General features: G+C 57.7%; 3 protein-coding genes across 5 annotated transcripts in view; 1 reads left to right on the forward strand and 2 right to left on the reverse strand.

Moving 5' to 3' along the window:
• The window catches only part of PSKH1 (protein serine kinase H1), a 38,245-nt gene extending 35,230 nt beyond the window's left edge, over positions 1–3,015 (forward strand). Inside the window, exon 3 of the mRNA XM_011996731.1 lies at positions 670–3,015. Coding sequence (XP_011852121.1) covers positions 670–987 — 318 coding nt within the window. The 3' untranslated portion in view covers positions 988–3,015. The remainder of the gene's footprint in view (positions 1–669) is intronic.
• On the reverse strand, positions 2,911–5,239 carry CTRL (chymotrypsin-like). 2 transcript variants are annotated; one of them, XM_011996729.1, is made up of 7 exons: positions 5,171–5,239; positions 4,464–4,567; positions 4,286–4,365; positions 4,092–4,173; positions 3,746–3,926; positions 3,523–3,656; positions 3,210–3,433 (listed from the first exon to the last, which is right to left on the reverse strand). In XM_011996729.1, the coding sequence occupies exons 1-7, from the start codon at positions 5,220–5,222 to the stop codon at positions 3,272–3,274; spliced, it is 795 nt and encodes a 264-aa protein (XP_011852119.1). In that variant the 5' UTR covers positions 5,223–5,239; the 3' UTR covers positions 3,210–3,271. The 2 variants fall into 2 exon arrangements, with proteins under 2 accessions (XP_011852120.1, XP_011852119.1); XM_011996730.1 differs by lacking the exon at positions 3,523–3,656 and having other exon boundaries at positions 2,911–3,420; positions 3,804–3,926; positions 5,171–5,226.
• A 2,750-nt stretch (positions 5,240–7,989) lies between these two features.
• On the reverse strand, positions 7,990–10,858 carry PSMB10 (proteasome (prosome, macropain) subunit, beta type, 10). Of its 2 annotated transcripts, none has more exons than XM_011996725.1 (8): positions 10,199–10,858; positions 9,900–9,987; positions 9,716–9,813; positions 9,464–9,604; positions 9,081–9,196; positions 8,911–8,969; positions 8,290–8,441; positions 7,990–8,164 (listed from the first exon to the last, which is right to left on the reverse strand). In XM_011996725.1, exons 1-8 carry the CDS (start codon positions 10,252–10,254, stop codon positions 8,053–8,055), a joined length of 822 nt encoding a protein of 273 aa, XP_011852115.1. In that variant the 5' UTR covers positions 10,255–10,858; the 3' UTR covers positions 7,990–8,052. The 2 variants fall into 2 exon arrangements, with proteins under 2 accessions (XP_011852115.1, XP_011852116.1); XM_011996726.1 differs by having other exon boundaries at positions 8,094–8,164; positions 8,286–8,441.
• Positions 10,859–11,601: the final 743 nt, after the last annotated feature.

Here is an 11,601-nt window from a genome sequence, read left to right on the forward strand (position 1 = left end):
GAGGCTGGCGCACAGCACTGCCAGGAGCCCTTTGTGGCTTAGAGAAGTAATGAGGGCTGGAGGGTGCCGCTGAGAAGGGTCCTGGTTCCTGCCTGGTCCCGGGAGTACCTGCCCTCAGCCAACAGGGAAATCTAGTTGCCTTGAGTTGTTTCCTTTCCTCCCCACGCTAGGAGGCGGAGGCAGGGAGTAGTGGTCTCCTACCACTGCTTTGGCAGTTGGAGAGAGGTTGGACCTTCTCTGTAAGGACTGGGAAGTTCCCCTCTAAGTGGCCTGATCCTGGTCATCCAGAGATTGGAGCTTCAGTCTGACTTAGGATGTGGTGGAAAAGTTTGAGTCATTCTCTTACATTCCCCTGAGTTACGATACTCCTGGGGCAGGTTGGGGGGTCTTGGCAGAGGCCATCTCCCTGAGCCAGGCTTTGGGTCCGGTGCACCATAGAAGTTTGCTCCCTGGGAGAGTGGACGGGTCCTTTCCTTCCTTGCCAGACTCCATCACCTGGAGAGCAGCCCCTGTTCAGCCTGGGCCAGCGTTGGGCAGGGAGGCCCCAAGCACTACATGAGAGGAGGGGCAGCACCTCAGGAAAGTGGAGGGATGCTGGGTAGTGACCTCATCCAGATGGGGTGGGCAGTGTCGGATACTCTCACTCTTATGCTTGTCCTTGGTCTCTAGCCCTGGCCTAGTGTGTCCAACCTGGCCAAGGACTTCATTGACCGCCTGCTGACAGTGGACCCTGGAGCCCGTATGACTGCACTGCAGGCCCTGAGGCACCCGTGGGTGGTGAGCATGGCTGCCTCTTCATCCATGAAGAACCTGCACCGCTCCATATCCCAGAACCTCCTCAAACGTGCCTCCTCACGCTGCCAGAGCACCAAATCTGCCCAGTCCACGCGTTCCAGCCGCTCCACACGCTCCAACAAGTCACGCCGTGTGCGGGAGCGGGAGCTGCGGGAGCTCAACCTGCGCTACCAACAGCAGTACAATGGCTGAGCCGCCTGGCTCTGCATACATGCAGCATGGCCCAGCCTGGCCACACACTGCGGTGCCATCTGTGCCTGATGCCCTCTCTGGAGATAGGCTCATGTAGCCCGCAGTAGGTGAAGAATGTCTGGCTCCGGCCCTTTCTCTGTGCCCTCAGCAGCCCCTGTCCTCACTATGGACCTGGGCCAGGTGTGACAGAGTGGAGGTAGCCCAGGGGGCTGTGACTCCCCCTGAACTGAGAGCCTGGCTTGGCACTGATACCCCTCTTGGTGGGCAGCTGCTCTGGTGGAGCTGGGAAGGGATAGGACCTGGCCTTCACTGTCTCCCTTGCCCTTTGACTCTTCCCAAATCAAAGGGGCCTGCAGTGCTGGGTGAAGTGTCCTGTGGCCTCAGGACCCTTTGGGACAGTTACTTCTGGGACCCCCTTTCCTCCACAGAGCCCCTCTCCCTGGCTCCACACATTCCCATGCATCCTGATCCTTCAGATTGTGCTCCAGTGGGAGACCCTGGTAGGCACAAAGCTTGTGCCTTGACTGAAACCGTAGCCCCTAGCTAGATCCAAACAACCCTCCACCTCGCAATCAAGATCTGTCTTCCTTCATGGTGCCCCGAGGGAGCCTTCCTGGTCCCAGGACCTCTGGTGATAGGGCCATGGCGTGGACTTTCACCCTTCTGGACTCTGTGGCCATGCTGGTCGTCGGCTTGCCCAGGCTTCAACCTCTTCAGACTCTGAGGGGTCTCTGCCCACCAGCCCACTGCCCTTGGTGCCTTCTTTGTAGAGTCTACTGCTACCTCCCTCTCCCCATTGGATGTTCATTCCATTCCCCAGGTGCCTCCTTCCCAACTGGGAGGGGTTAAAGGGAGCCCCACTGCTGCTACCTGGGGGATAGGGCACCTGGGGGCCAAGGCAGAGGGCAGGGGGCCCCTCCCCATTAGGGTCCAGTGTCAGCCTGGGTTCTATCCTTTGGTGCAGCCCATTGCCCTTTCCCTTCAGGGTCTGTCGCTCCCTCCTCTGCAGCTGCACAAAGACGCCATCTGGTGTCTGCATGGGTGTTGGCAACCTGGGAGTGATCACTGCACACCCATCGTGCACACCCGCTCATCGTGCACACCCGTAGTCCTCCACGAAGACATGGGAAGGTAGGAGTTGCTGCCCTGGGGGAGGGTCCCAGGCTGCTCACCTCTCCCCTTCTGCTGAGCTTCTGCGCACCCCTCCCTGGAACTTAGCCATACTGTGTGACCTGCCTCTGAACCCTGGGTGCCTGGGGCACTGCCTTCTGACACCTGGCCTTGCCCCATCCACCCTGTGCTGCTTCCCTTCACAGCATTAACCTTCCAGTCTGGGTCCCGCTGAGTCGAAAGCTGGAAGGAGCCCCTGTGGGAGGTGGGTGGGGTTGGGTGGCTGCTTTCCCAGAGGCCTGAGGCAGAACCGTCCCCATTTCTGTTGTGGTATCTCCCCCACCACAAACCAGGCTGGAACCCAACCCCCTCCCTCCACAGCTGCCTTCAGTGGGTAGAATGGGGCCAGGGCCCAGCTTTGGCCTTAGGTCAACTGCAGGGCCCCTGGCATTGGGGGAGGGTTTGGCTCCCACTCAGCTTCTGCCAGTTGGCAGCCTGGGCCAGGCCCTCCTCTTCCTGCATGTGCCACCTACAGTGGGAAACAAAACTAAAGAGACCACTCTGTGCCAAGTCAACTGTGCCTTAGACACACCCTCCTGCCGTCCTCACTGCCCCCTGGGCAGGAGGCAGTGGAGAACCAAGCCCCATGGCCTCAGGATTTCCTCCCAGTTCCCTAACTGTCTCTGAGGACCTGAAGCTCTGGGGATTATGTTCTCTCTCGCCCAGGGTGGGCCTGGTCCTGAGGGCGGGACGGGGTTTGGAGATGTGGGCCTTTGATAGACCCACTTGGGCCTTCATGCCATGGACCGTGGATGGAGAATGTGCAGTTATTTATTATGCGTATTCAGTTTGTAAATGTATCCTCTGTATTCAGTAAACAGGCTGCCTCTCCAGGGAGGGCTGCCATTCATTCCAACAGCTCTGGCTTCTTGCTGTAGGACCAAGGGGTTGCCCTGGAGGAGGGGTGGGGTCCCTGGCCTGGGCATGACTACTGTAGGAAGAGCCACTGCTACTCAAGGAGCCACTCAGCCCCGTCCATGCCAGAAGTCCAAGTAGGGAGTCGAACCCTCAACAGCCTCTGCTTTCTCCTGAGCCAGGAAGACAGACACGAATGCATGATGGGACAGGGCCTGGGTCTTTAATGGGTTGAGCTGGGGAAGGGCCTGTGGTGGGCTCAGTTGTAGGCAATGACCTGGTTGATCCAGGCGCTGAACTTGCTAACTCGAGTATACACGGCAGGTGCGCGCACATTGCAGTTTTTGGTACCCCAGGAGACAATACCAATAAGCACCCACGTGTTTCCCTTCTGGCAGACAAGAGGGCCTCCGGAGTCACCCTGAGAGGGAAGAGGGAGGGAGAAGTGAGTGTGGGGGATTGGGGAGGTGTGCCACAGGACAGCGCAGAGGACCGGGTGCTGGGGCTCACCTGGCATGAGGAAGCACCTGCGCCACCTGCACAGATCATGGAGTCAGTGATATCTGAGCCCCAGTACTGCCGGCACTGATTCACAGTGACCAGGGGCAAAGCCACCTGCTGCAGACGTGCTGGTGTCACATTGCCTGTGGGCCAGGAGGGGTAGTCAGGTGGGGCCCAGAACACTGGTCCCCACCCCAGTCCTCCCACCCTGAGCTTTGGCCTGAGTTCCTACCCACGCCACTGAGGCGACCCCAGCCGGTGGTGACACATGTGAGGCCTTCAGTCAGAGCCTCGTTTGAGGATGCCAGGCAAACTGGCGAGATGCGTGTTGTGTACTGGGCTGGTGAGGCGAGCTTCAGCAGTGTCACGTCATTGTTCATGGTGGTAGGGTTCCAGCTAGGGTGTGTAATGGCCTGTGGGGTCAGAAACAGTCCATGTTGGGCTGGGGTGGGCCCCGGCACCTGGGGCTGATGGGTGCTGAGCAGGGTAGGCCAGGGCGTGTCCTGAATTCCCCGTTCCCAGCACCCATCCACTTGCACTGCCCACTTTTCCTCCATGTCTGCAACCCAGGCACTCACCTGAGAGATGGACAGAACCTGCAAGGGCTCAGCGTTCGACGTTAGGTCATGCTCGCCCAGGACAACAAAGTGGCGGCCAGGGCTGTAGAGGGGTGGGGTTAGGCAGCTGCAGGGAGGCCAGAGCGAGAGGGGGACAGCCAGGGGAGGAGGCAGGAAGAGGCGAGGGGCGGGGCAGGTGGAGTGCAGGTGCTCACCTGACATTGCAGTGGGCAGCAGTGACCACCCAAGACTGGCTGATGAGAGAACCACCGCAAAAGTGGAAGCCGCTGCTGTCCTGGGGTCAGGGCTGAGAGGTCAGAGTGGGGTTGGGCTGCTTAGGCTGCCCCTAGGCGTGACGTACCCAGGACCCTGCCCATCCCTCCAGTGGTATACCTGCAGGGACACCTGCCAGGGCCAGGAGCCTGGTACTGCATTCTCCCCGTTGACAATCCTCTGGCTGAAGCTCAGGGCTGGTTTGATGGCAGGAACACCGCAGCCTGGCCATTGGGCTAATGAGGACCTGCTTCCTATGCCTCAGCCCACCTTTCCCCACCTCCTTCTGGGTGCCCGAGGCTGTGCACCCCAGATAGGTCAGTCAAGAGGGTACAACACTACCCCTTTCCCAACAGGGTACATGCAGGCACCTTCGGGCCCCACAGCTATCTTGGTTATCCTCATCCAACCAGTCCCCCAGTGCTTCTGTTCTCTCACATCTTTCTCCAGCCTAGTCCCTGCTGTTCCCCATCTCTACCCCTGGTCTCTCTGCCCGCTCCAGGCCTGAACAGTACATACCCTTCATGCAGCCAGAAGGTTATTTCTAAAAGTCATGGGCAGCTCTTCCTGTCTCAGCTTCCTAAACACTCCCGGGCTCCAGGGCCTTGCTCAAGCTCTGGTCCTATTCGTGAGACTCCCCCACCCCACCTCTTGCCCCCTCCCAGCCCTGCAGGCCTGGTCCTGCTCCCCTGCCCTGGCATATCCTGTTTCCTTTGCCCACTCTGTCCACCTTTGTCCCTTCCAGCCAGCCTGGCCCCTTCCCTGGGCTAGTGCTGGGAGCTGAGTTGTTCCCAGGTCTGAATCAGGGCTGGTCCTGGCCCACTCACCCCAGGAGGAACCGAGGAGAACCAGGCTTAGGGTCAGGCTGAGCAGCAGCATCGTGGCAGATGTGAGGTTGGGAGCTGGGCCTGGCTTTATGGGTCTTCTCGTCCTTGAGCTAAAGCTCCAGGCCTGAGGCCAGGCCAGCTGTGTAGACTTAGCCACCTCCCACGCTCCAGTCAAGAGAGGCCCTTTAGGCAAGGTCCCCTGACCCAGGCCTATACTTATCGGACAGAGCCCAGGTGTGAGGCTCTCACCTCTGCCACCTCCCAAAGCCTGGCCTCTAATTGGCTCCCAGAACCACCTCCCATTCCAAATGTTGAGCCCTGGGTACCGAGGGCAGATGGTTAAATTAGGTCTATAGTGACAACCTGGTGGCTGGGATCAGAGGAGTCTCCCAGGGCTATCAAAGGCACCAGGCTCTCAGAGAAGGCCACTCAGCATCCAGGGTGTTCTGACTGGTGGAGGGAATGCTCACTGTGGTCGACTTTGCTGTGAAGGGTCAGGGGCCGTGAGGTTCTGGCAGGTTGGGAGTCCTAACACATCATCTCAGTGGTTCCTCATCCATTTGGAACAGGAGTCACAGGTCTGCTCAGAGATGGTGACTCTCCCACCAGCACGTGGTTGAGTTGGACACAAACCTGCATTTGTCTGGCACTGAAGCCCCCAGTCTTTTTTTTTTTTTTTTAGGCTGGAGTGCAGTGGCTCAATCTTGGCTCACTGCAAGCTCCGCCTCCCGGGTTCACACCATTCTCCTGCCTCAGCCTCCCGTGTAGCTGGGACTACAGGCGCCCGCCACCATGCCCGGCTAATCTTTTGTATTTTTAGTGGAGATGGGATTTCACTGTGTTAGCCAGGATGGTCTGGATCTCCTGACTTTGTGATCCGCCCACCTCGGCCTCCCAGAGTGCTGGGATTACAGGCGTGAGCCACTGAGCTCGGCCAAGAAGCCCCCACTCTTAACAATGAGATGATGCTTGTGAAGTGCCTGGCAGTTAGGAGGGCAAAGTGTGAGCTCTTGGTGCCTGGCAGACCCTGAACTGAGGCTGCAGTTGGAGGTGGAGAGTGACAGCCATCAAAACTCTGCCACCCTCTCTAGGCCTTGGGGCTCCCATGGGCAAGCCCCTGGTGTCTACAGCCCATTTGTTACTGAGATGCAGGCCAAGCTTGAAGGGAGAAGACACCCTGTGTGTAGAATTCCAACAGGTGCATTGGCTGGCCTGCTTCTGGGAGTGTGAGGGCTTTAACTGATTCAAGAACAGATCAGGGCTGGGTGTGGTGGCTTACGCCTGTAATGCCAAAACTTTGGGAGGCAGAGGTGGGAGGCTTGATTGCAGGAGTTCGAGACCAGCCTGGGCAACGTGATGAAACCCTGTCTCTACAAAAAAAAAGTTTTTTAATTAAAAAATGATCTGGGCATGGTGGTACACACCTGTAGTCCCAGCAACTGAGAAGGCTGAGGCAGGAGGGATCACTTGAGCCCTTTTCAAGGCTGCAGTGAGCCATGAGTGCACCACTACATTCTAGCCTGGGCGATGGAGCTAGACCCCGTCTCAAAAAAAGAAACCGCATCATTTAAAAAATGAGATGAATTGGCCAGGCACAGTGGCTCACGCCTGTAATCCCAGCACTTTGGGAGGCCGAGACGGGCGGATCATGAGGTCAGGAGATTGAGACCATCCTGGCTGACACAGTGAAACCCTGTCTTTACTAAAAATACAAAAAATAGCTGGGCGTGGTGGCGGGCGCCTATAGTCCCAGCTACTCAGGAGGCTGAGGCAGGAGAATGGCGTGAACCCGGAAGGCAGAGCTTGCAGTGAGCCGAGATCACGCCACTGCACTCCAGCCTCGGTGACAGAGCAAAACTCTAAGAAAAAAAAAGATGAATTAATGGATAGAGAGACGGATAGATGATAAAGCAAATATAACAAAATACTATCAGGTCTGTGGTGACCTGACAGTGTATGGGTATTCAATATACAACTCTACTTTTCTGTTACATTTACAAATATTCATAATAGAATGTTGGGGCTCAGGGAGCAGTCAGCGGCCCAGGGATGTCCAGCCTGGCATAGACCCTCCCTGGAGCCTGGGCCGACTCTCCCTGACAGTTCTGAAGCTGCAGTGGAGTTCATCTGTTTGTTCTCACTAAGGGCAGGATGCTCTTGCTGGCACCCAGCAGCCAGGCCTGAGACTCAGCAGGGGCCCAGCAAAGATTTGTTGGAGAAATGTGTCCTCTCTCCCCATGTGAGTCCTGTGAGCCTTCTTGACCCGGAAAACTTGGAGTCACAAGCCCAGCATGTGCAGACAGAAGCCAAGCTTCAGGTGAGCAGTGCAGGCATGCCTCGCCATCTGAGGGGTGTCACCGGTAAAGATGTTGTGAGGTTGAGAAGTGCTTGGTGAGAACTTGCCTTGGAGTCAGGGAGTGGCTCCTCTTGTCAGCACTTTAGCCCTCAGTGAGGCCTTACTGAAAGGTATGAGCTTTGTCCTGGGCCACTGAGGAGCCATGGAAAGTCCCTAGGAGGGGTCATGGGGTCTTTTGTGTTTTACAAGTCTCCAGTGGACTAGAGGGCAAGAGCAAGGCAGTGGAGTGATGGGGGAGCCTCCAAAGTGTGGAGTCAGAAGGAAGGTTTGGATGGAGATCAAGCCTGCAATGCTGGCCAGGGCTGGGGTTCTGGAGCTGTAGGTGCCTGAGGTGATGGGTGAAGAGCATCTCTTAGGCCAGACACTAGAGCTATGGGAAGTAATGGTCCCTGCAGGGACGCCTTAGCTACAGAGCCCTGCTGGCTGCCTGCCCACCCTACTCCACTCAAGAATGACACAGCCATCTGTTTAACTGTATTTTCTGGGTTTATTCCCCCTTGTTCCAAGCTCTAAGCCTCAACCTATTTTACTCCACCTCCATAGCCTGCACAGTTTCCTCCACTAGCTCCAGGGTTAGTGGCTTCACGGTTTGGGTCAGGACAGCTGTGGTTCCAGGCACAAAGTGGTAGCGGCCAGACCTGGGAGAGAGGAGGGACGGCCTCTGAACATGGGCCTGTCATGTGGCCCATCCCCTTCTTGCAGCCCTCCATCTCCCCTGCTGCAGCCCCACACATCCCTGTGGTACCCCGTCTCCAGCACTCACCTCTTCATGGGCTCTGTGGGTGAGCTCAGTGTCCGCAGCAGCTTGGCGCCAGTCTTCGTGATCACACATGCGTCCACATTGCCCCCGGAGCCCAGGTCACCCAAGATTCCGGCGGTGATGGCTTCCACCAGCAGCCCCTGAGCGGCCTCTAGCTGCAGTGATGAGTGTGTGAGGCCTGACGGGCCCTCTGCTGTTAACTTAGGCTACAGCCTGGGGACTTGCCTGTCCACTCACCCAATCTGGTCTTGCACCCCAAACCCCCACTGTGTTTCTCCCTCTGAGCCTTAGCCACCTCTGAGGCAATATCACCTGCTTCCATCCCACCCCAAACAAAATGTAGGCTCCAGACGTTGATATAAGTGTGACCCTACTGGTCCTTCCCTCCGCCCCCGGCTCCAAAAGATCCTCTGTGAGCTTCGACTTCTCCCAACCGTCCAGGCTTTGGTATTGGACGGTGTTGTGCCAGGACCGCACTTCTCTGCCCTTACTCCACTCACCCTTCAGTGGTCACCACCTCCAAGCCTTCCCCCACCTCCACACCGGGCTAGGGTCCTGTGCTCCCCCAGCTCCCGAGTGCACATCCCACCAGCGACCACATAGTCGGGGACAGAGGCCGCTCACCGTCATGTTCGGCTGGAACCGGTCTTCTAGTACCGCCAGGGCCTCGCCCTGGCCAGAGCCTGAAGGCAGGAGAACCATCTGAAGTCAACCGCTGCCACCCAGTTTGGAGTACCACCGTGAGGCCAAGGTCACAGGGGCAGGGTTCGAGGAGAAGGGACAGAAGTGCTCACCCAGGGCTGTGAAGGGCAGACGGCTGTAGGAGCCATGGGGATGCACGCTGTAGAGCTGCGGTCCGGTCAGGTCTACGCCGCCCACGATCAGCGATGCACCCACGTGGCCCCGGTACCTGCTCGAGGATGGGGGGGGGTCGGTCACAAGCGGGGGCCTAGGCCCCGCCCCTCTATGCCTCCGCCTTTAGGTACTATCCCCGCCCCTTCCTGTGATGTGGCGCCCGATGACTGACATAGCCTTTTCCGATAGCCCAGCTTCTCTTGGGCTGGCCTCTTCCGGTCACCTGGCCCGTCGCGGCCCCGCCGCCCTTTCTGTCCCGCCTTCCATCGGCCCCGTGCCGGCAACGACCCCTCCGGGGATCCTGTTAGCCCCGCCCCCGCACCGGAAGAGCGTCTGGCACAGGACGCGAGTGACCGTGGCCACGCGGGGCTCTCGGCCCGTGGATAGCGCGTGTAGCTCCATCTTGGACGCCACCATCCTTGTGGTCATCTCGGCGTCAGCGGCTACTCCAGCCCCACAGCAGCTGAGGGAAAAGGGAGGATCGGTGTGGGCAGGGCTGGCACGTGCCGGGACCGGAGTGGGAACGAGGGGGCCGTTCTCTTTTGCGTGAGGGAACTGGGCTGGTGAGTCTCACTAGATTTTGGGGGCGATGAAGTGGATCTTCTCACAGCTCTTGTCCGCCACGACCGAATCGTTAGTGGCTCGCGTGTCGGCGCCCAGAATGACTCCGTCCTGAGGAGAGGGAGGGACCGCAGCCTCAGTGCCTGCTCGATACTCCCGGCTCCCCTCCAGCTCCCCTGTCCTTCCCCGCTGCTCACTTGGAACACAAGGCCCGCGATGGTTGTCCCGGTCTTGCGTGCATGAGGGACCTTGAGCCCCGGGAGGACACGTTCCAAGGATGCATTTCTGGAAACGGAGGAGAGCGCCCAGGTTTCGGCTCTGCTTCCAGTACCCCTGTTGCTTCCCCTAACCTGGTCCCCGTCTCCCTCATCTTCCGGGGTAAGCCTGGAACCCAAGTCGCCCAACACACCCTCCCCCACCCCCAGCCAGGAAAAAAGGCCACGACCAAGCAGAGGTGACTCAGGAGTGATCGTCCCCTCCCCAGCCCCCACTTCACCTTTGGCAGTTCTCGAAGGAGAAGCCCCCTCGGGGCTCCAAGGCTGGCTTCAGCATCTTGGGGCAGGCAGAGCGGATTAGGGGTCGCGGGTGGATGAGTGGGTCAGACAAGTGGGGCCAGTGAGGAACTAAAAAGTCCTCTGCTAGGCTCGAGGTCTGTCCTTCCTGCTTTCGCTTTCGCCTTTACCCTTCAAAGGCCCGTGGCGGTTTTCTGCATCTTGTCTTTCACTTTCGGCTTCACTTGTGGCTCTGAGCATTTGGAGAACCGGGGGATGTCCCTTGCTGTGCCCTCTGTGCTGCTCACAGGGTCCTCTGTTGGATAGAGATTCAAATCTCTTCCCTTCTGGACATTGTTCAGGTCCTCCTCCCCCTCCATCTGAGCCCCCTGCTCTTACCCTAGCCTCAACTCTGACCTCCAGTCCCAGCATAATAAAGCTCTCAGAGCCTTGGCCAAGTCTGCATTGTTGCTGGCCACCCAGTAGCATCAGGCATGGCTGACTTTTGTTCCTTGTCACCTTTCTTCCAACTCTTGCCTCTTTTGTTGCCTTCACTCCTCTGTGAAACCTCAAACACAGGCTCAGTCCTCAGCCACAGGGACCCTGGTCTTTCCATCTTCCATCTCAGGTGATATCTTCCCCCTCTCAAGAGGGGCACCATGGGTGCTGGGATATTTCACCTCCCCAGTGACCTCTTGTCTGCACACATCTTTCTCCTAGCACTTCTCGTCTCAGCTAGCAACCTCTCCCACCTGGACATTGCACTGGCCTCTCTGATTACCTTGCGATTCTTGCCCCCTACCTCAGGCTACACCTTACCCTGCAGAGAGTGGGTCTTTCTGAATTGGAAATCTGGTCACACCCTTTCTCTGGTTTAAATCCTTCAGCAATCTGGGCCTGGTGGCTCACACCTGTAATCCCAGCACTTTGGAAGCCTGGGAGTTCGAGGCTGCAGTGAGTACGGATCATGCCATTGCACTCCAGCCTGGGCAACAGACCCCATCTCAAAAGGGGGAAAAAAAAGACTTAGGTTTGAGCCTAAGAGCAGCACGCAGCTGCCAAAGGGTTTACTTTTTTTTTTTTTTGAGACGGGGTCTTACTCTGTTGCCCAGGCTGGAGTACAGTGGTGCGATCTCATTTCACTGGAACCTCTGCCTCCCAGGCACAAGCACTCTTCCACCTCAGCCTCCTGAATAGCTGGGATCACGGGCACACACCACCATGCCTGGCTAATTTTTTGTATTTTTTTTTTTTGGTGGAGATGGGGTTTCACCATGTTGCCCAGGCTGGTCTTGAACTCCTGAGCTCAGGTGATCCACCCTCCTCAGCCTCCCAAAGTGCTTGGCTTACAACCATGAACCACCATGGTTGGTTGTGCCTGGCCTATTTTACTTTTTTTTTTTTTTTT

Source organism: Mandrillus leucophaeus, unplaced genomic scaffold, assembly GCF_000951045.1.
Source record: "Mandrillus leucophaeus isolate KB7577 unplaced genomic scaffold, Mleu.le_1.0 Scaffold522, whole genome shotgun sequence".
Lineage (NCBI taxonomy): Eukaryota > Metazoa > Chordata > Mammalia > Primates > Cercopithecidae > Mandrillus > Mandrillus leucophaeus.